This window comes from Gymnoscopelus braueri, assembly GCF_963280865.1.
Source record: "Gymnoscopelus braueri genome assembly, chromosome: 22".
Classification (NCBI taxonomy): domain Eukaryota; kingdom Metazoa; phylum Chordata; class Actinopteri; order Myctophiformes; family Myctophidae; genus Gymnoscopelus; species Gymnoscopelus braueri.
This window is the reverse complement of record NC_137624.1, coordinates 31,895,056-31,922,504: the sequence shown is the minus strand read 5'-3', so window position 1 is coordinate 31,922,504 and position 27,449 is coordinate 31,895,056. Positions and strand designations below refer to the sequence as shown.

Below are 27,449 nucleotides of genomic sequence, written 5' to 3'. Positions count from 1 at the left end.
CGAGTGACGCATAAACACACACGTTCCCATGACAACAACAAGTCCCAACTTTCAAAAAAAATAAATAAAAAAAATAGAATAACGTATGTGTCATACTTGACAAAATATGAGACAAACGTAGAGTGTAAAATGAACTGCTTTGTAGCACATTATACCATAAAGCTGGAAGCAGGAAGGGAAATGATTCAATAAAACTGCTCTCAATTAACCCATTCAATCCGGGAACGCATATCTACAATGTCTTCAATGTCTTCTAAATAAAAACGGTTTTATGAGAAGAACGTATGTTGCTATATCAGTGGTTCTCAAACTCTTTCCATGTCAAGGACCCCCAAAATGATATGCATTTGGCCGGGGACACCCATCTGAAAATATTTTGTTCCAGGGACCCCCCAGAAGCAAAGATTTGAGTCAAAACTTTTCCATTTAAAAATATACACAAAATCTTAGCAGCTAGCAAAAATAGCAGCTCTACAAGCTCAGTGCCAAGCTATGAGCTTGTATATCTGCTATTTTGGATTTATAAAATAATGGTTATAGCTAAAATCTAAAATGACACATATGCCCGGACTGAATGGGTTAAGGAACATAACACATTGAGACCTTGACCCATTCAAACCGGGAAAGCACCTGTGTGTCATTTTAGATTTTTTTGTGTTGGCTATTCAAAAATAGCAGATCTACAAGGTCACAGTGAGTCACTTCATGTCGCGCTGCGAGCTTGTACATCTGCTATTTCTGAACTTTTCTGAAAAATATTGAACGTGTTTGATTTTTATTTCTTCTCTTCTTCTTCTTCTCTTCTGGGGGGGTCCCTGGCACAAAACATTTTTAGATGGGGGGTCCGTGGCCAAATATATATCAATGGGGGGGTTCTTGGCACGAAAGAGTTTGAGAACTACTGATTTAGAAGGCATTTGTAGAATCGGCCTCAGGTCTTAATGGATTTAACCCATTCAATCCGGGAACGCATCTCTGTCATTATAGATTTCTTTGGCTATTCAAAAATAGCAGATATATAGCAGCTATGAGCTTGTAGATCTGCTATTTTTTTTTAATCTTGATAATTTGTGCAAATCTTTGAATATGTATATTTTTAAAGCAAACATTTGTAACTCAAACCTTTGCTTCATTTAAGAAATATATATTCAAAGATTTGCACACATTTTCACAATCTTAAAAAAAATAGCAGATCTACAAGCTCATAGCGCGGCACTCGTGCCACGCTATGAGCTTGTATATCTGCTATTTTTGAATAGCCAAAGAAATCTAAAATGACAGAGATGCGTTCCCAGATTGAATAGGTTAAGGAACGCATTGAGAACCTTGCGCCACTAAAATGTGATGTGACAGAAATGCGCCTGCTTCATTTCACGTGGTAAAGAGAGACATAATATGTCTCTCTTTACCACGTGAAATGAAGCATTTCATATTTATATATTATATAAATAAAAAATAAAAAAAACAGACACAGCAAGCCATGCTGCCAGTCACGTTACGTTATTATAGTTACATCATGCTAAAGCTTTCTATATGGCACAATAAGAACACTGATGCAATATGAATATAATGTATTATTAGTATTATTAGTATTATTATAACATGTATTATTCCAGCCTAAAAACAATCAATGTTTTCCCTTTAAAATGTTCTATAGAAAATTATAAAAAAAGATTTTTCCCCCAGCAATTTTCGTTCCTCTTCCACCCTGTTCCTCTAGATAGTAATATTCTGCAAAACATTGCAAATCATGGCAGTCAGCCATTATAGTATCGTTATCTTACAATATCGTAGTGTAAATTATGTTCCTCCGCAAATAAATGTGTTCTGTAGTTCACTGTTCTTTTGAGTTTGTAGATCAGCTTTTTCCACTATAAAAAATAAAATAAACTAGAAAAAGTGCTCCGAGGTCTCCGCCAGGTCAGGTCAGAATTTTGTTCAAAACAAGCCACTACTGCAAACTTTAGATGTCAATCTTAGCCAATGAGGATGGAATATGAAAAATCAAACACATCCGTCTCATGACTATGGAGATCATGTGTACCGATTTGCGTGAAATTTGGATAAAATCGGAAGGAGTAATATAAAGAAATGTGTTTTACATAAGTCGGCCTCCTGGTGGCGCTATAAAAGGCAGATGGGAAAAATGCAGGGCAAAGGTTTTTCCTTGACCTCTAGGGAGTGCGCATACAAAGTTTTACACAGATCGGTGCAGTTATAGGTAAAAACATGAATCGGCCTGTTATAGCGCCACCATGAGGCTGATTTGAAAATGTTCAAGTGGTATTTCTTCCTCGGCATAGTGGAAATATGCGTGCAAAATTTCACCGAAATTGCATGCTGTGTTCATGATTTGAGGCATTTTGTTGAAAATGGAGCACTCCTGCAAACTTTGGAAGCCATTTTTAGCCAATCAGGATGGAATATGAAAAATCTGAAAGACAAGTTTTGTTTAATGACTATAGAGAGTACTGTCAAAAAATATGTTTTGCACAAATCGGCCTCCTGGTGGCGCTATAAAAGGCCCATGTGAAAAATTTGGGGCAGAAGTTCGGAATTGGCATCCAGGGAGTGTGTGTGCACAGTTTCACTGCGATCAAGCCAACGGTGGCGGAGATTAGCTGGTGACGGACACACGGACGGACGGACGGACGGACGGACGGACGGACGGACGGACGGACGGACGGACGGACGGACGGACGGAGGGTAAAACATACTCTCTCGCCATGCCTTTCGGCCTGGCGGAGACAATTACAATTTTGGTTTGAAAGCGGTTAAACACAACATGTAGATCATCCATGAAGCTCTAACCCCTTAAGCATAAATAATAGTACCGTGAAAATAATGTATTGCTCATGTCACACCTTGGCAATGCTGTACCTGTACCTGTGTGTGCGTGTGCGTGTGCGTGTGTGTGTGTGTGTGTGTGTGAGAGAGAGTGTGTGTGTGTGTGTGTGTGTGTGTGTGTGTGCGTGTGTGTGAATGCACGTGTGAGAGCACACACAGAAAGGTTATTCTGGGCTACATGATGTGTGTGTGTGTGTGTGTGTGTGTGTGTGTGTGTGTGTGTGTGTGTGTGTGTCGTTTCTCTGCATAAACACTTAAGAGGAAGTTATTGCTCAATATTACTCCATGTGCTCCTGGGTCCTATTTTTCATTTTAATAGAGTTTTTATTTTTAAAGACATTTTGGTCAGAGATACACACAGATATGACCCCCCCCCCCCCCTTTTCTCTCTCTCTCTCTCTCTCTCTCTCACACACACACACAATATCACTGTTTCTCAATTTTGAGTCCAGGGACCACCAAGGGGCCAAATGGACCCTTACGGATCTGTAACTCTGTGAGTTAAAGTAACACAGGATTCTACAGTGAGGATTGGAGTCCCCCCCAATATGCATATTAATCAACCTGTGGGTCCTTGAAGTGAAGAAAAGTCCATAGAGCAGTAATTCTCAAACATTTTCATGCCAAGGACCCCCAAATTGATATATATTAGGCCGCGGACCCTCTGAATTTGTTTTGTGCCAGGGACCCTCCCAGAAGAGAAGACGTGTAAAACAAAAACACTTTGAAGATTTTTTTAGCAAATAGCAGAAGTGACATCTGCTATTTTTGAATAGCCAACCTATAAAATGTGGTTAAAGTGGTTAAAATGATTGTGATGCTATATTATTAACACATGTTGCTGGGGACCCCTTGGAACCCCCCCCAAGGACCCCACTTTGAGAACCAATGATTTAGATCAAACCGGTTCATTCATAAAGCAGAATGACTTGCTTTAGACCAGTGTTTTTCAACCTTTTTCATATCAAGGTCCATTATTTATTGGGCATTGGAGCCACAGACCACCATTTGATGAGATTTTAGTCTCTCAGACCCAAAACGTAGAATATTTTGTTATCGTTGGATACGATTTTGTCCACAATTCCATGCTGTATTGATGTTGGTACCATAGGAGAGATAACAGGCAAACGTTGATCAAAATAACAATTCTTTAATTAAGTAATGCAGATGCTTAACAATAATTTAACTCTTGAGAGCGTAACATGAGACCAAATGGACCCTTTTCATTTTACACTCTCAAGAGTTAAAGATCTACAAGGGTCCATTTGGTTACCAACTCTCCATCATTTAGCTGGGGACCACCTGGAACCCTCCTCAAGGACCACTGGTGGTCCCCGGACCACTGGTTGAGAACCACTGCTTTTAGATCACACAGGTTGGGTTCATAAAGCAGCTTACCCTGGGAGGTTGACGTGGAGGTGTGTGGTCCCGGCTGTTCTTCATCGGTGCTACCACCATACTCATCATCATCCTCCTTCTGGTGGAGTGCTGCTGAAGCGCTCTGTTTGGCTGCTTCTGACCTACATACATATATATATATATATATATATATATATATATATGTATATATGTATATATTAAGAGAACAGGGGGAGAAAAGGCTGAAACATGTACTGTACACACAACACAACATTTAATCCATTAACACCGGGAACGCATCAGTGTCATTTTAAGATTTATTTGGCTATTCAAAAATAGCAGATCTACAAGCTCATAGCGGCACCAAATGCCACGCTATGAGCTCATATATCTGCTATTTTTTGAAAAATTGTGGAAAGATCTTTGCAAATCTTTGAATATATATATATATATATGTATGTTTTAAAGCGAACATTTTAAACTCCGATCTGTGCTTCTGGGGGTCCCTGGAACAATATATTTTGAGATGAAAGTCTGCGGCCAAAAAAATATCATTTTGGGGGTCCTTGACATGGAAAAGTTGGATATTTCTGGAACGACATGGAATATCTAAATACTTAAACGACAAGCAACTTAAAAACTGTCTGGAGTGCTCACAAAAAGCCAGAGTAGATGTTAAAATGACCCCAAGCATGTTTTAAAGTGAAATTCCCCTTTAAGGTAACTAAGTAGTGATGGTGATAAACATAATCCACGTACCTGGCTTCCTCTAATTGTTTTACGGTGTCTTGAAGATGGCGGATCTTCTTCTTCTTCTCGTTGAGGATCAGGAGGAAGCGAGAATAGAGCTCTGTTTCTAGAGACTCCTTTCCATCGACATAGCGCTTCAACCTACAACCAGGAAACACCAGTTAACACAGTAATAATCGTCTCTGTCAGGTGTAAACCTAATATGTCTGAAACTGTTACTTTTCAAAATGTGAATAAAAAAATAGCAGAAAGTAGCAGATCCACAGGCTCAAATCGTGTCGCTTCGCGCCACGTTTCGAGCTTGTGGATCTGCTACTTTTAAAAGTTAGAATATGGAGTTACTCTATATATGCTGTATTTCCACATACCAGTCACCGCACGCTTGTGCCGTCGTTTCCATATACAAGGACCCAGGCCAAAGTGGGCTCAGTCGGGCAAAAAAGGCCCGAAAAGGGTGTCAATTTTAACCCCACATCCCTGAGAGGTCTGAGAGGCAGGCCTAACAGGGACAAACCGATGACGTGCATTGCTGCTTGCTACTGATCGGCCGTGGTCATGATGTTTTGGTAGACTTAAGTGAGGACTTTGCTCTCCCCCAGGACTTCAGAACATGTACATAGTTTGCTGTGTTTTTGTTTTTATTTGTATACATACAGTATGTTTTACACTCTAGGTTTACAGACCTATAAGGGTCCATCTGGTTCGTACGGATAGCTTGAGTACTGCCTGCGTACAGGTGATTTGTATTGGTGTACAGGACATTGGCCACTTACATTACTTTATTAGGCAAGAAGCAACGTCACATCCTGGCATTATCCTTCGTGTACCACGTGCTATTTTTTCCCACCAGCATTTTCCGTTCTTTTTCCTCCTTCTATTCCTCTTGATAGTAATATATTGTGCAAAATACTGCAAATTGGCAGTCACCCATTCTAGTATCGTTATCTTACAATAACATAGTGTAAATTATGTTCCTCCTCAAATAAATGTGTTCTGTAGTTCACCGTCCCATTGCGATATCCGCTATTTTGTCCGAAACCTGGCGTGGTTCAACACAACATGTAGATCATCCATAAAGCTCTAAATCCCTTAAGTATAAATAATAGTAACTTGAAAATAATGTATTGCTCATGTCACATCTTGGCAATGTAGGCTGTACATGTGCGTGTGTGCGTGCGTGTGTGTGTGTGCATGCATACTGTATGTATGAGTAGTTACTCTGCAGTGATGTGTTGCTGTTCAGTTGTGAGTCTGTTGTTGTGTTCTTTCAGCTCCTGGTTGCGTGTCTTCAGTGTGCGTTCTCTTTCAACACTCAGAAGAAGCAAGTCTTTCACTGCTTCAGCTGGATCTGGGACCGCTCTCAGCAACACAGAACCCAAACGCAACTGGGGGGGAAAAAACAACAACAGGAAAATAGGAAATGAGGGAAATTTGCACAAAAGTTAATAGCTGAAACACTGCAATTTGTAATCTTCTGCAGTTGATGCCAAGCATAAAATGAGTGCTACTGGATCTCTACTCCACTAGTACCTCCCTAATATGTTTTGTCTAGTTTTAATTTGTTGACAAAATTGTCAAGATATTTTGTCATAGTTTGTCATCATAGCTTAGTTTTTATTTCATTTTCGTCAGTGGTAAAAAAAAAAATCGACAATTATTTTTCATCATAGTAGTCGACAAAATTAGCACGACGGATAAACAATAGGAAAATGCACAGTAGGCCAGTATTTCGCCTAAAATGTTACCTTGTTCCAAAAACAAATTCCATTGCTTTATCACCGCATAATATTTGTGTTCTGTGTGGATGTAGCGTATTGATGACAACAGCTCATAAAACTAAAATATTTTCAGATTAATTAATCACACAAAAAAACGCTCCAGGCGTGTAAGGGACCTTTAGTCCCTTAACGTTAACCTTGGCGTCCCTATTTTTTGGCATGTCATTATAGGCATAAATTGGCAAAAATGTAATTACATTTACAAGATCCGACAACATAAAAGATCTACAAGATGTACAAGGCGACGTGTTGTGAGCTTGTAGATCGATTCTTTTTTTTGCTTTTCACTGTACGAACTACGAAGAAGTATAAAGGGCTTAACCTATTCAATCCAGGAGAGCATCTGAGGCACCATTGATATAGCAACGTACGTTTTTCAGAAAACTGTTGGGATTTAGAAGATTTTTTTAGAATCGGCCTCAGGTCTTGATGGGTTAAGTAGTTAATTTTATTGTACAATGGAGGAGGGTACTATTAAATGCTTTTTTCTCCCCCTTCCTATTTTTTAGACCTTGTCTGACCTGTGGCTCAACGCACCCAGACACAAAGGGCCTCTGTCCCCCCAAACATCCAGTTTTCCCCTCTAAAAAACATTGCTTCTTGCCAGTTTCACACAAAGATAGTAGCCTGTGCTGCTAGTGTCACTATCACTGCTGATCTCCATCCATACAGCTGTGAACTCCCCAAATAACTGACCCCTGCTCTGGGAGGCAGGGCCAAGTCTGTTTGCAGCTGTGCATAAAAAAAAGGTCTATATCTGATAACAGACATGGCAGGGCGAAGCATAATTTCACTTGGATTATGACTTTAATTTAATCATGGTACAGTATGGCACTCCTGCTAGAGGACACGGGTAGCATTGCCAACTACAGTACCTGAAATTTAGGTCCATTTGGCTCCATTTGTACACTCTCAGAGTTACACACCCTTAAGGCTAAAAAGCTCACAACAATTCACGATAAAGCTATTTTCAAAAGGTTTCTAACTTTTTTGTTTAACCTGCCCCAAACATAGGGGCAGCAGGTTCAGAGAGTCTTTAAACTCAGGAGTGGATGAAGAGACCATCTTAGAAAGAAAGGGGATGCGAGAAAGGAGAGGTAAACAGTAACACCGTGGTATGCTAACCACGTCAGGTAACACCTGCAGCGTGTGAGAGCCCTGCTAAAGAGAGTGGGACAGGAGCTGCTATTACAGGACAAAATGAGCAGGCATTAGGCTCCGGAAAGACCTCTCATTATGACTCATAATAACATTATGACAGATCCATTTACTGTTTGTGATGTTGAGCAAGAGAAAACCCCGGGGTAGGGTTAGGGTAACCTCCGTCCACCCCGCCCCGCAGCATGCACACGTCTCAGCGGAGTTCCGTTAAACTATGTTCTTTGAAAGTCTTTTTTAGGACACAACAGATCTATTCAGTTCCTCTTTGCCGTTTGTTGCACACTCACTTGGCTTTCCATTCTGTCATTGTTTCCATGGTAACAGAACACATGTTTTGTGTATGTGTCTGTGCATGTGTGTGTGTGTGTGTGTATGCGTGTGTGTGTGTGTGTGTGTGTGTGTGTGTGTGTGTGTGTGTGTGTTCCTGAGTCCAGATCACATCTGATGCAGTCCTTTTGCTAAATAACATCATGTTTTTTCTCCACTTCCATAGTGAAATAAGAGAAATAAACCACCTCCATCCTGACCTCCGTACTTGACTATTAATTGACACTCAAATAATTGCAATTAACGATTTAATTGCGTTTCTGTCGTTGAACATTGGAACATTATGAATTAAAAATATAAAGTTTGACTTTTAGGCTTCGTAAACAAAAGGCATGACAAATAACTCAATAACTTTATACTAAAAAAAAAAAAACATGCAGATCCGCTATTTCCTGACACGTTTTGAGCTTGTAGATTAGTCTATTTCCACTATTTTTTTAAATGTTTGAAAATATATGAACATTTTTCAAGATGGAAATGATTATGACGATTTAGCAAAATATTGTTGCACTTATCTCAAATAATTGCGATTATGTAATAATTGTGTCCGGCCTGGCTAAGGTGCGTATCGTCACTGTTGGAAAGAGACCTTCTATCTTTCATGTTTTTCTTTTAATCTACTTTGTTATATGACTGTGTCGTGCAAAAGGAGCAAAAAATGTATGATCTACAAGCTCAAACACGTCACATGTGAGCTTGTGGATCTAATATTTTCACTATTCCATTGCCTATAATGACATGCTCGAAATAGGGATGTCAGGTTGAAAGTGATTAAGACTCTCTGTGTGTCTGTTTATGAATATTTAACCAATGAAAAGTATTAAAGGTAAGTAGTTGATAACAGTCTCTCCGGTAGGAGACACAAAGGAGACTCTTTGAAACGTGCATTTTGATGTCTTCCCGTGATCTAAACTAGAGAAAAAAATGTTATCTTCTCTCTTTTTTTATTTTTTTTTATTAAATTATTTTGAAAAAGGTTGTGAATTTGTTTGGGATTTTTTGGGAAAATATTTTGAAGTAATAATTACAAACAAAATGTAGGAAACCAAAAAAATAAAGGGATATTTACTCCACGACAGCCGACCCAAACTTAGGTCCCGACCCACTGTTTGAGAACCACTGCTCTAACAGACACATGTACACATTTCCTCCTTACAGTTATAGTGCAAAGCAGTTTGAAAGCACTCAACAAGCAACATCTCTAACTGCTGATTATGGATATTCATATCGTTGGACTGTGTCTCTCATTGCTCAAGCGTTGGCAAATAGACAATAGGGCAACGACAGTGCCGTCCAAAAATAAAGTTGAAACAAATGTCCCCTAATACAGTGGTTCTCAACTCACAAAGTGAGGCGTTGAAGAAAGATTTGCTATTTTCACAATATTTATCCATGGAACAGAGTCAAGCTAAAAGTAATGCCTCAACTACAATTCCAAGTGCTTGTCAGGGTGGAGAGGGTTCAGTTCAAATATGATTATTTTGGGGGGGGGGGTCACACCCTGAAAAGGTTGAGAACCACCATCTAACAGACCTGTACACATTTCCCTTCTACTGCTGGTTATGGTAATTCATAACGTTGGACTGTCTCGCATTGCTCAAACATTAGTAAATAGACAATAGGGCAACAACAGTGCCGTCCAAAAATAAAGCTGAAGCAAATGTCCCCTAATACTGTATTAAAATAGAACAAACAGTAAATCATGATTACACAGCTGGAGAGCAGTGCGATGGCTGATGATAGGAGAACAATTCAATAACTGCTTCAACAGCATAACAATGCTGCCTTGTCTGTTGTTTGGGCACGCACCAATTCTCAGTGAGAACTAGGGTTTTAGGATTTTGACGCATCTGTGTGTAACCACTTGAACCATTATTTTATCATTTGGCTATTCAAAAATAGCAGATATACAAGCTCATAGCGCGGCACCGAGTGCCGCGCTATGACCTTGTAGATCTGCTATTTTCGAGAAGGAAAAAAAACGTGAAAATGTGTGCAAATCTTTGAATATAATATACATTTTAACTCAAATATTTGCTTCTGCATGGGGGTTCCTGGAATTAAATATTTTGAGATGGAGGTCAGCGGCCAAATACATATCATTTTGGGGGTCCTTGACATGAAAAGATTTGAGCACCTCTACTGATATAGAAACATACGTTTTTCAGAAACCTGTTAGGCTTTAGCAGGCATTTGTAGATGCGTTCCCGGATTGAATGGTTTAGTAATTATTTGAATAATTGGTCATATATTGGTATGGTGGTGATGAAAATGGTCGATCTACAAGCGACAAGTTGCTAGATCGTTTTTTTTAATTATATAGATCAGTTATGTTAATACATTTTTGACACCAGGCTGAAAAACCTCTAAGACCCAGCGATGCTTTAGAGCAACAATTATATTTTATAAAGAAAGGAGTTTAAATAATTTGTTTTTCTGTTATTTTTTCACCTCTAAATCCTCATTGGGTCCTATTGTTTAGTCTTACAATGCCATTGGCCAGGATATTTGCATATAAATACCCCCCACAGAGCGGGGAATCATCACAACTTGAAACATCTCTGTTGGAACAGATCTCTTTTTTCTCTGGAAGATATTCCTCACAAAAACGTAAGTAATATGCCTGTAATATTTGTTTTGGTGAACATTACAATGTCTAGAACATGTACATATGCTATTATTGTGAAATATATGTCCCAAATTTAAATTAGATCATGATTCAAACTTGTTGCTTTTGGTCAACGTTGGGCCCTCTTGGTTGCAAAAAATACAAGGGTAGGCCTAATGTTCACCTGCTACTGTTCAGCCTTATATATAGTTTTCACAATAGATTTAAACAGTTATATGTGTATTTCCCCCACTTTGCATTACTATATATATATATATATATATATATATATATATATATATATATATATATATATATATATATATATATATATATTTTGAGCTGTAAGCCTCAGAAAATGTCCACCCAAAGTTTATCTTTCCCCCTAAACAATACATATTCAACCATAGTTTAACCAATATATTCCCTTGTTATTTCTCAGTATGTTTAATTTTCTTTCAATACTACAAGGACAGTGGGACCAATGTGGTAATTTTTGGGGGGTTGTGGGGGTTGTTCATTATTCATTCGAGGCGTGGTGGGTACTTAGGGGCAATGTAAAGATGATGACCACTTAGGGGCAATCATCATCAAACAATAGGTTGGCCAGACAGTATTGTATGACTTGTGAAATGTTGTGAGCAGTGATGTGTAAGAACTTAGCAGTACTAAATGTACTAATTGTATGTCTTTATTTTATTTCAGAATGCCACAACAACAGAAAGGGCCTCGCTTCACAGCAAGGGGTGTTCTGGATATCGTGATGAACGGAGAGAGTGATGTTGACATAGACATCAATGAGACTGATGAAGAGTCAGATGAAATTGATTTAAAAATATGGCTTATTGGTGTTATTATTCATAATGTATACTGTTCTGAGGCCAAATATTATTCATAATTGATCTGTGGCCAAATAATAAACCATATAAATGAATCATTAAGTTGTTTTAGTGAAGTAATTACACATTTGCCATGTTATCCATAAAAATGGCCTATAGGAAATTTTGCTACCTGATGGACCCAACGTTGCTAAATGTCAACATTTGCATAAAAACTTACCAAAACATTTTTTTTTTAAAAACATTATATTTTCCTCTTCAAAATACTCCTACAAGACCATCTGAAAGTTTTTTTTTTTTTTTTTGCAAGTACAAATATATCCGGGTCTTACAGGGTTAATGACATGAACCCTAGCATGACTAAATCACTCAGAGGTGAACTCACAGAGAATGCATGGATTGTGGCCGCTGACTGCAGCATGAATTTCACATCATTAGCGCCGCGATATCAGCACCGTTTGAAGGATCGATACCCAAAACGATATTGCACTAATGATATGACGGCGCAAAAAAACCACGACCCATAAAGTTTTGCAGCTGAGTGCAATTTGCCCTCAAAAAAAAAAAAAGAAAGAAAAAAGAAAACCGTTAGGATTTCAAAGACATTTGTAGAATCCCCAGAAGCAAAGATTTGAGTTAGAAAATGTTTGCTTTAAAAAAACATATATTCAAAGATTTGCAAAAGAAGTATCAAAATAATGGTTATAGCTCAAATCTAAAATGACACAGATGCGTTCCCGGATTGAATGGGTTAAGGCCAAATTGTACTCAGCTGAAAATGTGTGTCTGATTGCAATTATCCATGTGGCAAGATAGAAATAGTGGCTTCACGCCGCGCAGCTACTTAGTGCTGATGCATCTTTTGACTGTCACTGAAGAGTCTGTGGAAATGGTGATGTCTTTATGTAGGCCTAGCACAAAGTAGTAATGAAAACCATTCATTTGATTAGAGCCAGTCGAGTCAGCCATCAGCAATTTGACATAAAAAAATATATATAGTTTGCACAACCTAACGTGCCACATTGAAGTCTCCTTGTTGGGCAGAAGCTTAAATGTTCAAACGTTTCTTCCAATTAGGCTACATACAGTACATCTGGACTATTAATGAACAATATTGTTGTTAATACATACTGTGTTTGAATCTGGGCCGGTACTCAACCGTTAAGGGTAGGCCTACCAGTTTGGGGTCATCCCTACGTTCCCCATGTTCTATGTTCACTTACCTTAGGAAATGGTTTGGGGTGGACTTCAGTGCTAAGCCTTTTTAGAAAGGGCGTCCTTTCGGAAAAAGGCAGAGCAAGGAATTGTTGCTCTCGCCATCTTGTTTTTGAAAGAAAGTCTTTTTGGGATCTTGTTATTTTTTAATTTTCAAGCCCTTATAATTTCACATTCTGTTTAACTAAGTCTTTAATCTAAATTCTAAATCTTTGCCCTAAGTTCTTTTTAGCTGTTCTACCTTTCCTAAAGTTTTTTTTAAAGGATTCCCAATTAGGGTTAACCATTTTACCTTTCTTTAAGGTTTATGTTTTTAGGCATGTTTACAAACTATAACATAAAATTACCGGTGAACTTTGTGAGACATGTTCACTGGGGGCTGTGCATGGCAGGTACGTCCAACCACCCCGAGTCCCACCTTAGTAGGACCGCATTCACTTACCTTAGGGTTAGGTTTAGGGTTGACCACTTGAACCCTAGCTTCCCTATTTGGATAGAACATTTGCCAAAAATGGCAGATCTACAGCTTGCTGCGACGCTTTGTGAGCCTGTAGATTATTTTTTTTAGATTATTATTTTCGGCAAAGACATTTGGTGCAGGAGGAAAAAAGAGCAGACCAAGTACAGAGCCACGGGACAGTATTGAGGGTTTAAGTGGTTAAATGTCTGAAAATACACATTAACAAGAATTCAACACTGAATGCTGTCAAACACGTCTATGAAGCTATCTATGAAATATATGAACAAGTTTAATCTGCAACACAATTTTATACAATATGTAGTGGGGGGGGGGGGGGGGGTCCTCCCTGCTTCATCTCTCTCTCAGCTAAGGGGTCCTTGGCCTGAAAAACGTTAAAGAGCCCTGTCTTAAAGTGCAAGAATTTTTCCACAAACATATAGTGGCATTCATTATTCATTCACTATCATTACAAATTAGAGCTTGTAGAAAGTAAAAGGGGAACAGTGCAGTATGTTGAAATGTTCACTCATAGAGAATATTCACACACACCCATGATCTGAACATGAATCACAGAATATTCGCTCACACACCCCGTGTGTGTGAATGAGTCCATGTTCCGTTAACCCATTCAATCAGGGAACACACATTTTTTTTCTATAACCATTATTTTATACTTTGGGCTATTCAAAAATAGCAGATCTACAAGCTCATAGCACGGCACCAAGTGCAGTGCTACGAGCTTGTATTTTCTTTGAATATTTTTAAAGCAAATTCTTTTTACTCAAATATTTGCTTCTGGGGATTCTACAAATTTCTTCTAAATAAAAAAAAATCTTTCTTTTTTTTCTTTTCTTATGTTGCTACAGAATATCATCAGTGGTTCTCAAACTTTTTTCATGTCAAGGACCCACAAAATTATATGTATTTGTCAAATGTGTATATATATATATATATATTAAAAGATTTGCACACATTTTCAGTTTTTTTTTTCTTAAAAAATAGCAGATCTACAAGCTCACTCTGTGCCGTGCTATGAGCTTGTAGATCTGCTATTTTTGAATAACCAAAGACATCTAAAGTGACACAGATGCGTTCCCGGATTGAATGGGTTAATTCCGCGATTGCAACCTCAGAAATTGGTCACTGCAATACTGCACAGATGTTGCAAGTAAAAGTGTTGCAAAGGTCAATGTAGGACAGATGCATCGCTCTTGTGATGCGGGGGAGAGAACATCAATCTGAGAGGTCCACACTCACTGACCCGTTTGAGAGGTTGTGATCACAAACGTTACTGGAACATTTACTTAAACAAAACTAAAACATGACTACTGTAAATGTTGGATTGGAATGTATGGAAGTTTGCAGCCGTCATTGTATTTATGAAATTGTCAATCTACTAATTCACTGACAGGACTGACAGGCAAACCTCATATGCCTACAAACCCATTATTTTAAACTTTTGCGTTGGCTATTCAAAAATAGCATATATACAAGCTCACAGTGCGTCACTTTGTGTCACGCTGCGAGCTTGTACATCTGCTATTTTTTAACATGTCTTGAAAGTGTGAGAACTACTGATTTAGAAGAAGGCATTTATAGAATCGTTACTGTAGTATATGTGTCTATAAGTGAGTGGTGTGTGAGTGGTGTGTTTTGCACTGTACAGTATGTGCATATGCGTGTGTGTGTGTGTGTGTGTGTGCGTGCGTGACTGCGTGCGTGCGTGTGTGTGTGCGTGCGTGTGTGAGCCATCATACCGAGATGCCTTTCTGCACCTTCTCATAGGCCAGCGTCACACTGCTGGAGCAGTCGCTGCTGGGTCGAGGAGGAGGGGTCAGGGTGAAGCTATACTGTGTGGTGTTGGAGGAGGAGGAGGAGGAGGAGGAGGAGGAGGAGGAGGAGGAGGAGGAGGAGGAGGAGGAGGTCTCTTTACCCAGAGCCTGCTGCAGGTCCTGGATGTATCTGTCCTTCTCCATCTCCAACTCCTCCGCTTCAGCCCTCACCACGGCCTCACTCACTGTAACAACACAACAGAACGGTAGAAGAAAAAAACTATTATATAGAAGTACCAAAGTCTTGATGTCACTCACGCTAAGTGGGTCCTTGGAGGGTGGGGGGATGGTATCCCCTCAAGGACCCCTGGGGGTCCCCGGACCCCACTTTGAGAACCAATGATGTACAGTATCCGTGCATATACTGCATACCTAATTAATCCCAAAATTGTAAACAGGTGCTGAGGTCAGTTACACGCTCTCTCTCGTAAACAACTTCCAACCTGGCGTCCCTATTGTGGGCAAGCACGTCATTATACGCCAAAGCTTTCAAAGATTTTCAATCATTTAAAGTGTTCAGTGTTCATTTAGTCGACTAAAACTGTGACAAAATGTTTTCGTCGACTACCTTTTTTCAATGACGAAAACTAAACAAAAACGAAATAAAAACTAAACTATGATGACTAAAACTAGAACTAAATATACTGACAATTTCATCAAGGAAATAAAAACTAGACTAAGAATGTTAAGAGAGGGACTAGTGGAGAAGAGATCCAGCAGAACTAAGACAAGTCATTTTGTGCTGCCGAAAATAGCCGATCTACAAGCTCACAACGCGTCACAGACACGTTCTGAGCTTGTAGTTCGGCTATTTTTGGCACACGGCCAAGTATACAGTAAATCAGGCCTTACGACGCCATCAAGGCCCGCCAACATAAACTTTAATCGACTAAGCTGTAGATTGCTTGTCGACTAAAATATTATGATATTTAGTCAAACTAAAGCTAGACTAAAACTAAAACATTTCAGATGACTGTGAAATGTGACAACAACTAAATGGAATTTTATTCAAAAGACTAATGACTAAAAACAAAATCAAAATGTTGCTGTCAAAATTGTAGCCGGCTTTACCTTTTCCTCTCCAAGCATTCTGTCCATCGGTCAGTAGCATCCGGAAGGAACATCTGGAAGGAAGGCATATCTCTGCCTTCCAATCCACACGCAGGAAGTAGGTCTGCTGAGAATCGCCTTCCACGTTGATGTGGATTTCTCTGACTGTCGCAAGCATCGCTGTATGTGCATCTGTAAATCAATAATATTTATTCAATCATATTATATCACACATAGAGCAGGGGTCGGCAACCTTTTTGACATGAAGTGCCATGTTTTTATTGTCTTGATAGTCAGTGTGCCATGACAACCTTAAGTTTAATTATGATCAATCAGATCAGAAACATTTTCATTTTCGATATAGCAATTAATTTAGTTTTCTTCTTCTTTTGAAACATTTTCTTTCACATCAGGACATTGTAATGATCATTAGACTCAATAACCTGTAGCAATAACCCACCTACAGTATCTCCCAGACTCCATCCCCAGTCAGAGTTCAGAGTTTGAATTCATGTAGAATTATGTGCAGGATGTAATTTGCATACAGATGTTAGGGGACTTAATTTAATTGACTAGAATTTATTTTGAAAGAAAAGTCCTCTCACACACTTATGCCAGTGTGCCAGTGATCACCCTCCCCTGTGCCAATGTTGGCACCCGGTTGCCTACCCCTGACATAGAGACACAACAAAACACAACAAAAAAAAGTTCTGTTTCATTTTCTATGAACTAGTTTGCGGAAGATGCCATGTTGAAACTAAAACTATTTTTTGCAGATAACTCAAGAAAATGTGTCTTCCTTCTTCCGATCAATGTTTTTGGCCACAGACGTTTTATCTGCAACATACAGGTAGCTAGATAGATAGGTACTATTTCTGGAATGGTGTCAAATTGACAGTGCAGACCTGAAAGGAAGTCAAAGCAGCAGACATAAGCTTGGCTATTAGGAAAGGTTCCACTATAATAATAAATAATACATCACACTTATATAGCGCTTTTCATAGTACCCAAAGTCGCTTTACAAAACAAATCAAAATAAACAACTATATCAGGAGAGAAATAGTTAAAAGGCTAAAAATGTTGCAAAGAGAAAAACATTAAGCTAAGACTAAAAGGCAGAAAGGCAGATTTTCTATGGATAGATAGTTCATTGCTTGTTTTTTTTATGTTACTGTCATTTATTTCTATTGTAAAGTGTTTTTAACTTTTTAATTGTTGCTGGTGAGAGAGGAACCACAATGGAAACAAGTCTTGGGACTTTGTTGTTTGTTATCGAACTGCTGTAACCCTGTGGGTCTCATTGCATTTCAAATAAACTAAACTAAACTAAAGCTGCACACTCCTAGCTTCAGTGCCAAAGAGTTAATGGATGAACTACAAAAACATCACGTTCAACACGTCACTCAGGCTCAACAATGGTTCATCAATGCAGATGTTCACATCATTCTTTTTTTAATAGTTATCTTTTATACAGTAGTTATCATTCTTGTGGACTGACGGCCCTTCAGGCATACGATAACACTGTAAAACACTCCCGCAAATCATCCTGGAGAAAATAATTGCCTCCCAGCATGTGCTTTTGTTTTCCGTTTTCATGATTCAAAACATGGCTTTGTAACTGTATCTGTGTAACTTAACACCTGATTTAAACTTAGTTGTGTGCCGGGTGTCGCGCACCGGATATAGCCGCCTGTGATGTGTTTGTAAGCTTTGTAGATCGGCTATTTTCTCACGCGCTACGCAGCTAAGTATAAAAGTCAGGCTTTATGCCTGTATTGGTGGCTGGCAGGGATTGTGATGACATTGGAGAGAGAGAGAGAGAGCATGGAAGGATTCTGTGAGGACAGTAGGGGAGAGTGGATCTGGATCTGTAAACCATTACAACCCCCACAGGGCTTGGCTGTAATCTAGGAATCAGCGCGCCTCCACAAGAGCAAATGAAAACAAAAAAGCTCCTGGCTTCACTCCTTCAGGTCCTCTCTAACCACACAGCAGCAGCAGCAGCACAGCAGTGGTTTTACCTGAACAGCTGTCTCTCTTTTTGTATCTGCCAGAGGATGGTGAAATACCTCTTCTAAAATGTTTAGACTTGACTGGCTATTAACTTGGTATAGTAACAAGACAATTTATGCCTACTCGTACATTTGAGTCATGTCACTGTCAAACATTTATTTTACTCTTAAGTTTCATTTGGACATGGCTATAACACAGGGGCATGATGACTGTTGTAAAAGATTAGGCCTGCACCACGCAACCATGTCATCAAAGCTACAAGCACTGTAATACAGTTTGTACACAAACCTTGTATTAAGTCTAAGTACAGGCTTAAGCCCTGCAAGGCAAGAGAATCTGGCTCATCAGCTAACATGTATACTAATGACCGACTACGGTAGTATGCTCCACAGCACTTACTGTATAGACCTGTGTTTTTTGCACACCAGAATTGCAACTTTATCTTTAACAACATCCTTTAAAACACCTGCTTTAGGAAGCAATCAATGGACAATTTCAGTGACTTTTTCTTGTCTTGCTTTCTGAGCATATGGGAGCTGTATTCGGCTACATCTACGGTAATCTCTTAACCCTGGTCCAAGTAAAATCTCAAAGTTAAATGCTTGTAATGTGACCTGTGTTGTTGGTAAATAAAGCATCAACGTGCCAATTGGAGCATGATGATTATTGTGCGTAGATAATGCGGTCAACCTGAACCAGCTAAAACATCAATGATGTCTCTCTATCCTGGGACTGCTGTGTCAAAACTAAAAAAGGGACACTGTTAAAGAAAGGTTGTATTTTGGGGTGCCTTGTGGCTCAGTCAGGAGGAGGTGCACTGACCATGTGCTCCCTGTGAGCCACGAGGACCCGAGTAAAGGGCTGTCCACTCCCAGAATGAAAACTATAATGTTAAATGCACTGCATTTATATATTAGCGCCTTTCAAGTTTTTCTGATCCTTCAAAGAGCTTTGCACAATGAACATCAGTTCACACGTAGGATACAACAGCGTGACAACACACAAATGCGTTTGGGGAGGAATTAATTGGCTTAACGACTAAATTGGGGAGAAAAAGGGGTAAATGCAACAAAAACAATCATGAATGAATAAATATGCAAGACAAAAAAGGGTGAATGTTGTTCTCTGATATAAATAAATACTCAATCTGGAAACAGATTCACGGCCGATACCTTCACAGGGTGTACAAAAAAAAGGCTCCTCATCACGATGACCTCATGGTTGATTAGAAAACATAAGGCCTGGTGAGAAGATAATTATGCAGTCAGTCAGCGAGACGCATGGAACAGCAGATGAAAGGGCATTCATTGCATGAGGCTGAGTCACCAGTTTAGTGCACAGCTTGTATCTGAAATGTTTTTGTTTTGTCGTAGAGTAAAACGTACCATACGCCCCAAAGTGTTGCCAGGTTTACTGGGCTACGTTTGATTTGAATCGATTCGGTGTTGGGACTGGAGAACATACATAACCTTAGGCGAGTTGATACAGCACGTTGCTACCACTTGACCCTTTTTTTTGGAAGAGTGATTGTTTGAAAATAATGTCAAAAATGGTCACACTGCATTATGTCACTGTTGTCTTGTGTGAATAGTTTCTGTCACCATACAAGGACGTAGCCTAATAAAAGCCTGATTTATACTTTGGTCACACGCTGGTGTTGCAAGCCGTAAATAGCAGATCTACAAGCTCACAACGCGTCACATTCGTGACGAGTAGTGAGCTTGTAGATCTGCTATTTACTGAGCACGACACCAGCACGCAACTAATAAATCAGGCTTTATAACAGGCTTTGCATGAAACCCAGAGAGACATTTCGACATGGGAGTCACGTCTCAAAATGACCCCATTCTGAGTTTCTGCTGCCACCTGTCTCCTCCTGTCCATAACACACATGTACTACAGTATATGATGGACAGCCAGTGCTACACAGCAGTGGTTCTCAAACTTTTTCGTGTCAAGGACACCCAAATTAATGTGTATTTGGCAACATACCCCCATTTTGTGCCAGGGATCCCCAGAAGAGAAGATTCGTGTTTCCAAACTTTCGATATGAAAAACATAAATCAAAAATGGCAGATGCAAAAGCTCGCAGCGTGGCACGAAGTGTAGTGCTGTGAGCTTGTAGATCTGCTGAATTACTGAACAGCCAACGAATAAATGGATAAAGAGGTTAAAATAATTGTGATGCTGTATAATTAACTACTTTTGCTGGGGACCCCCTGGAACCCCACTAAGCACCCCTTGGGGTCCCTGGACCCCACTTTGAGAACCCCTGCTATAACCTGTAGCAGTATGGACCAGAGCTACTGTAGTAAAGACAGGAGTTATTATCAGTCAACTAGCCGCAAGCAGCTACACTCGAAGAATAATCGCAGCACAGAGTTTATTGACAGAAAGTTGGACAGTGGATTTTTATGAAACAAAGACTTGACAGAGGGAGACAAAGAGGAACATGTCCGTGTCCGTACGGGTGCAATATTGGTGAGTTTATCATCGTTTAATACAATTAGAAAATACTTTTGTTTTCTGTTTAATGAATGGGCTGTCAATGGAGGGTATTGCAACGTGCACAGTGAACTGGAAGTACAGTTCAATACAAGGTCTGTTTTTAAACCCAAGGATTTTAAACCCAAGAAAGCACCATGGCTTGTGGGGTCCTTTGTAAATGTATCTATCGCTTGCGGCTACAGTCAACATTGCAGCAACAACGTAACAACTTTCCTCTATCAGCAGCATGCAGCAACACACATAGACATATATAGTGATTGTTTATTACCTACACGACACGCGTTACCGTGTGTTGTTGTAGTTTCTCTGGTCTGGTAGATGTTGAATGAATTGTTGATTGTTATGTTTTGTCGGACGCGTGTCTATGACGTACGTCAGCACGTTGTACTGTTTGTCTCTTACGTCATCACGATGCGACAATGTTGTGTTTTTTTTTCAAGCACGCACGCGCGCGCGCGCACACACACACACACACACACACACACACACACACACACAATGATCCGGCTTTGGTAGATATATACCTTCATTTTAGAATTCTCAGAGTTTGTATTGTATTCCATTGTATTACCTTTTATCTGTATTAGCCTATTTGTAAAAGTATTATCTTTAATGAACTAAAGATATGCCGAAATTATTTTCTGCTAACTGATTTGTAGGACTAAAATAGTTCCAATCATTTGTAAAAATAAATAAATGAATGAATAAATAAAACATTTTTTAAAACATTTTAACAACACACATATATTGCATGGGGGCACAAAATATTTCAGATATCATTCGGGGCGGAGGTCCTTGACATGAAAAGGTTGAGAGATTGAGAAACACCAATTTAAACAACATTAGGAAGCAAGTCCAAATAAGCAAACACCCCCCCCCCCTCCCCCCCACACACACACAAAAAAACTTAACAGAAAGACTATAGCCCATATAAGCAGACATGGCAACAGTGGCTCATTTCTTGTCAGAGGTTAAGGCAACAAGCATGTTGACTCGAGAGGGAAATGAAGGGATTACAAGAGCTTCATGATTTGAGTTCAGCAAACACACTCCCTCTCCAAGACAAATAAGGCAGGATGTGCATTAATTTGTTTTTACATTATTATCATTATACACATACTGTACACTATACACAGCCCTGTGTTGTCAGCCTGGCATGGCCAGACTAATATCACTGCGTAGATATTTGTCTTGGATCTCTGTGTGGAACCTGCCTTTCCAAGGGGCAGAGTTTAAAAAAATGCCTCTGGTGATAAGCGCACCTGACATTTGCATACTGGGCCCTGATTGGTGCCCCACAACTTCGGGGGCAGCTAAATCCAATCACAACCGAGCAGGGCCAGACTCATTTTGTCTGGTTTCCAGGCTACTGTGTTGTAAACATTGACCTCTTTCTTTATAATAAACATAATGTAAAATAGATACATTGTCACACCATTAGCAAAACGATAAAACGCAAGAAAGCCAGCGGCTTATTTCCACTGCGGTCCTTTCATATTTTTGTGCAAATTATGTTGTGTGTGTGTGTGTGTGTGTGTGTGTGTGTGTGTGTGTGTGTGTGTGTGTGTGTGTGTGTGTGTGTGTGTGTGTGTGTGTGTGTGTGTGTGTGTGTGTGTGTGTGTGTGTGTGTGTGTGTGTGTGTGTGTGTGTGTGCGTGCGCGCGTTTGCACTCAAGTCCACATACGCAATGGTGCAAAAAAAGTGCAGTCAGTCCAAGCACCTACAGTATAGTATAGGTCCAAGAAAATGTCCTTGTTGTGGGAAAAGTGTGCCCCCATAAAAGTGTGTCCCGCAAAAACGGGATAGTCCGTCATGACAGCCGGTGGCAAAAGCAACAAAATGAGGCTTTATATACCACAGTCATTCTGCTCCCAGGAATCAAAAGCAACAATTAACATTAGACACTTTTCTCTGTGTAATACTGGAAAATCAATCTGGGAACCCATTCGGTAACAAAGGTAGAAACAGGAACTCAGTTTGGCTCCTCCCCTGTCTTAGTCCACTTCCTCCCGGGTGCTTCTGTGTTTATTCCTACCATTCCTACGAACAACAACATTACATGTTTAGGGCAGTAGGTGCTGACAGAGATTACTGGAAAATGAGCAATAGCAGCTTCTCCACTTGTAGTGAATCCGCCCATTACTGCTATACATGCATGTGCTGTCAGGTAGAAATAAACCTTGCGTATCCATATATCAACTTTTTATGTTTGTTTTATTAATGCCCTATTTCATCAAATAAGAGTGTTTGCACAAAAGTAGTGAAAATGGCAGATCTACAAGATCTACTTGCAGTTTTTGGGCATACTAGGTTTCCACCCAACATCAACGAAAGTTTTAACGTAGCATATTAATGGACATGTTTCATCCAAACGCCTTCATCAGCCTTGCGATGCAACGTGTTGAGAGTTTGTAGATCTGCTATTTTTGAGAAAAAAGTTTAAAATTTATATACTATTTTTGAAAACATAATTGACCCAAGAATGCAAGGTTTGATTTTGTGCAACATGTTGACACATTTTTCGGCCACCTCCAAACACAACAGACAAGGGGCCTCACTTGTGATCTTTGGCGCCCCCCACTAGTAGGCCCCGGACCGCAGGTTGGGAAACACTGTATTAATTTATGACATGCCCAGAAAAGGGACGCCAGGGTTCATGTGGTTAAAATAACGACTTTGACTTGACAGGTTCAGTACCCATCATGCTCCATGGGCATTTACGGCATGTTGGCCTTGATGAAGACCAGATGCATTGGACTGGGGCGGCCATCTTGTTCCATCCATCGCGCCCCGGAGGTGTGACACCGCCCGCCGCATTGGTCCCTGATGTTGTCATGGCGTGTACGGTGCTGTGCATGTTGTACAGTGTACAACATGTGTGTGGTTAACCCGTCCAATCCAGGAAGGCATACTGTGTCATTTTAGATTTTTATAGCCATAACCATTATTTTATACTTTGGGCTTTTCAAAAATAGCAGACATACAAGCTCCTAGCGCGGCACTCGGTGCCGTGCTAGGAGTTTGTAGATCTGCTATGTTTTTTGTGAAAAATCGTGAAAATGTGTGCAAATCTTTGAGTATGTCTTTTAAAGCGAACATTTTTAACTCAAATCTTTGCTTCTGGGGATTCTACAGAACGTCTTCTAAATCCTAACAGTTAAAAAATATATATATATAAAACTTTTTTGATGTCAAGGACCACCCAAAATGATATGTATTTCGCCGCGGACCCCCATCTCAAAATATTTTGTTCCACGGACCCCCATGCAGAAGCAAAGATTTGAGTAAAAAAATTACAAATATATATATTCAAAGATTTGCGCACATTTTCTCCATTTTTCTTCTCCAAAAATAGCAGATCTACAAGCTCATAGCGAGGCACTCGGTGCCGCGCTATGAGCTTGTATATCTGCTATTTTTGAATAGCCTAAGAAATCCAAAGTGACACAGATGCGTTCCCGGATTGAATGGGTTAATGATGGGGGGGGGGGGGGGGGGGGGGGGGTCCCGCTGGTTGGAGGAAGAGCAGTCAGTGAGAGCGCCGTGGCTCAGCTGTGTGCCCCGCAGAACCAACATGAATGAACCATGTGTCACAGCTGCCTCTGATTCAACACCATCTCCCTAATAGTTCACTAGTAGTAACCCTTTCAGCTCAGGATCCAAAAGAGATCTTCTCCTCTCCCCCGGGACCCAAACGTAAAAAAAATCTGCAATTATAGGAATTAACCACTTTAAGGTTAATTCTCCCCTTTTATGAGGGGGAGCTGGGACACTGCCGGAATCAGTAAAGGGTAGTGGGGTGGATGCGGTTTTAAGAGGGTTTTTAATATCAATGTTAGGCCTGCTGTTAGGCTAATTTATTTTCTGTATTTCTAGAGGCTCCAGGTCCTTTCAATTGTTAACACCATTCTGGAATCCTGTGGGCATTTATCAGTGGGAGCCTTAAAGGGCGAGACACTTTGGTAGAGGTTTGGGTTGTGTCCTGTATTGACTTACATTGTACGCTGAAACTGCTCTCAAAGTCACTCTTTTAGCACATAACGAACACAAACAAAGTTGATTCAGACAATATAGAGTATCACCAAACCCAGTACTGTTTAAATTTTTTATGGGTTTGGTGATGCTCTATAATCTATATTGTCTGAATCATCTTTGTTTGTGTTTATTTATGTGCTAAAAGAGTGACTTTGAGAGCTGTTTCACCGTACAATGTTTTTTTAATTAATTGTAATTTAATTGTGATTTCTTGTCCACCTTTGGGGTTACATCATGTCAAGGTAACTACACAACCCAAACCTCTACCAAAGTGGTCTTGCCCTTTAAGAACACAACATATATGTTGTGTTATTTTGTTGTGTAGGTTAGTTGCCCAGCTTTCAGTCAGTCATAGTCAACCCCCTTCCCGTTGTATTTCAATCTGAGTTATTGGTACATCAATTATATAAATAGACTACTGCCTCTGTGGTTTTAATGGAAACTTGTTGAATGAACTTGTTGAATGACCAGAACCAGCCTCCGGTTCTGGTCATTCTGAGCCTGTACCTATTCGGGGACCCTAACCGTGTTCAGTTACATTGTCCAGTATATTATCTACAGCATGTATGGTTAATGGGTTTATTAATGGGTTTCACTCCTGTGAGAGTGGCATAGTCACTGATATAGCTGTGCCACAACTAGTTTCAGAATAGTGTTGATTGACTGTCTTAAGGGCTAGTTGACGCTTATGGACCTCAGGGAGACTGGCAATACAGAAGGTCAACAAAGCATCTCTCTCCAAGGCCTTGCTCATATATTTACATTGGCAGACTGGACATGGCATTAGTCTCTCCCCCACTTCCCTGTATGGTCAAACAGACAGACTGAGGGCAAAAGAGAAAAGGCAGAAACTGTTGTACACAGTAGTTTTTTTTTTGTTGCAATTATACAGCCAATATGTCCCAATTTTAACCACTTTCAATCTGGCATCCCTAATTTGGGCATGTGCAATTAGGTGAAATAGGTTACGTTGTTTTTTATTATGGCTTAAGTGGTTAAATGAAATACAGTTCAGTGTACAGGTATGCGTATGTTATTTGCTTGTCTGCTTGACTTGTTCATTGTGTAATTAAAGTTAAATGTTCTTTTCATATATTGACGTTTAAAGTGGTACTATGTAACTGTTTTTTTAATGAATAAAATGTAATGTTATTTTATTACAATATAACTTAATACAATATGACTTACATACATACAATTCTCTCTCTCTCTAGGTCATCCTCAGGCGAGCCCTCCATTGTCACTTCCAGACATCCCGGTTCTCCATACATCTGGAGAGCTTGTAGGTCTGCTATTTTTGGTGAGGAGGTTTGGTGTAGAGGGGAAAGGAAGAGCAGTCCAAGTTCAGAGCCGAGGGTCAAGTTGAGGGTTTAAGTGTTAAATGTCTGAAAATACATAATAATAGAAAATATTATGTGTAAACAAAAAAAGAACATGAATTTACACAACCCTGATGATAGTGCTGTCAAACAAGTCTATGAAAAGTTTTTATCTGAAACATCATTTTATACAATATGTAGTATTGTGTGTGTGTGTGTGTGTGTGTGTGTGTGTGTGTGTGTGTGTGTGTGTGTGTCCGCGGGGGGGGGGGGGGGTCCCCGCTTCATCTCTCTCTCTCTCAGCTATAGGGGTCATTGGCCTGAAAAACCTTGAAGACCCCTGCTCTAGACACACAGGAACCTGTCCGATAAACAAGGCACCACCAACATGTTCAAAGAGGCTCCCAGCGTCACCAGAGGGTCCTTCCTGGCCATGCGTCAGTCGGTACAGCTCTTACTATCTCCAATAAGACTTCTGACACAGAGGCCAACGGGACCCTGCAGAGTCTTCAGCTCCATGTCTTCCCATCATTAACGAAAAAGCCACTTTCATCTCTCCCTTCTCCACTCAGGGATGCTTCCTTCTTCCGCCTGACTTTAGCATCGCTGCACTTATGAGTCCCTAAAAAGTGCACCTAATAGCCTCAGGTATAAGCAGCATATGTGCATGCATTTGTACAGCTCACACACACACACACACACACACTCACACACACACATGTTCCTTCAGTAATGACTTCCAGCATGATCTTTTGGTTAATAAGCGTGGCCCTGGTTGGTTGGCTGTATCTGCCTGAGGACTAATCCTTTACTGTAGGTCCATGTTTCAGGACCAGTAGCTGGGCTGTCTCCTTCTACAGCGGTGGTTTGCAACCCTTTTCATATTGAGGTCCATTATATATTCGGCATTTGAGCCACGGACCACCATTTGATGAGATTTTGCCTCTCAGATCCAAAACATAGAATATTTTGTTGTTGTTGGATAAGATTTTGTCCACAATTCCATGCAGTATTGATGTGGTATCATAGGAGAGATAAGACATGTTGATCAAAAGAACAATTCTTCTATAATCTCTAATTGTGTAGACTTATTGTAAATTAAGTAATGCAGATGTTTAACAATAATTTAACTCTTGAGAGTGTAAAATGAAATCGAATGGACATTTTACACTCTAGGGTCCATTTGGTTACCAACTCTCCATCATTTAGCTGGGGACCACCTGGAAACCCCTCAAGGACCACTGGTGGTCCCCGGACCACTGGTTGAGAACCACTGTTCTACATTATAGCTCTGTCTGAGGGTGATTTGATTTGATTTGATTTATTTAGCAAAAAAAAAAAAACAGCA

General features: G+C 39.9%; 1 protein-coding gene across 1 annotated transcript in view; it reads right to left on the bottom strand.

Annotated features, from left to right (window-relative positions):
- The window catches only part of LOC308078617 (DNA repair protein XRCC4-like), a 47,368-nt gene extending 26,251 nt beyond the window's left edge, over positions 1-21,117 (bottom strand). Inside the window, exons 1-6 of the mRNA XM_080419860.1 lie at positions 21,016-21,117; positions 16,248-16,418; positions 15,102-15,361; positions 6,175-6,341; positions 4,966-5,097; positions 4,246-4,367 (exon numbers count right to left, since the gene is read on the bottom strand). Coding sequence (XP_080275986.1) covers positions 4,246-4,367; positions 4,966-5,097; positions 6,175-6,341; positions 15,102-15,361; positions 16,248-16,404 — 838 coding nt within the window. The 5' untranslated portion in view covers positions 16,405-16,418; positions 21,016-21,117. The remainder of the gene's footprint in view (positions 1-4,245; positions 4,368-4,965; positions 5,098-6,174; positions 6,342-15,101; positions 15,362-16,247; positions 16,419-21,015) is intronic.
- Positions 21,118-27,449: the final 6,332 nt, after the last annotated feature.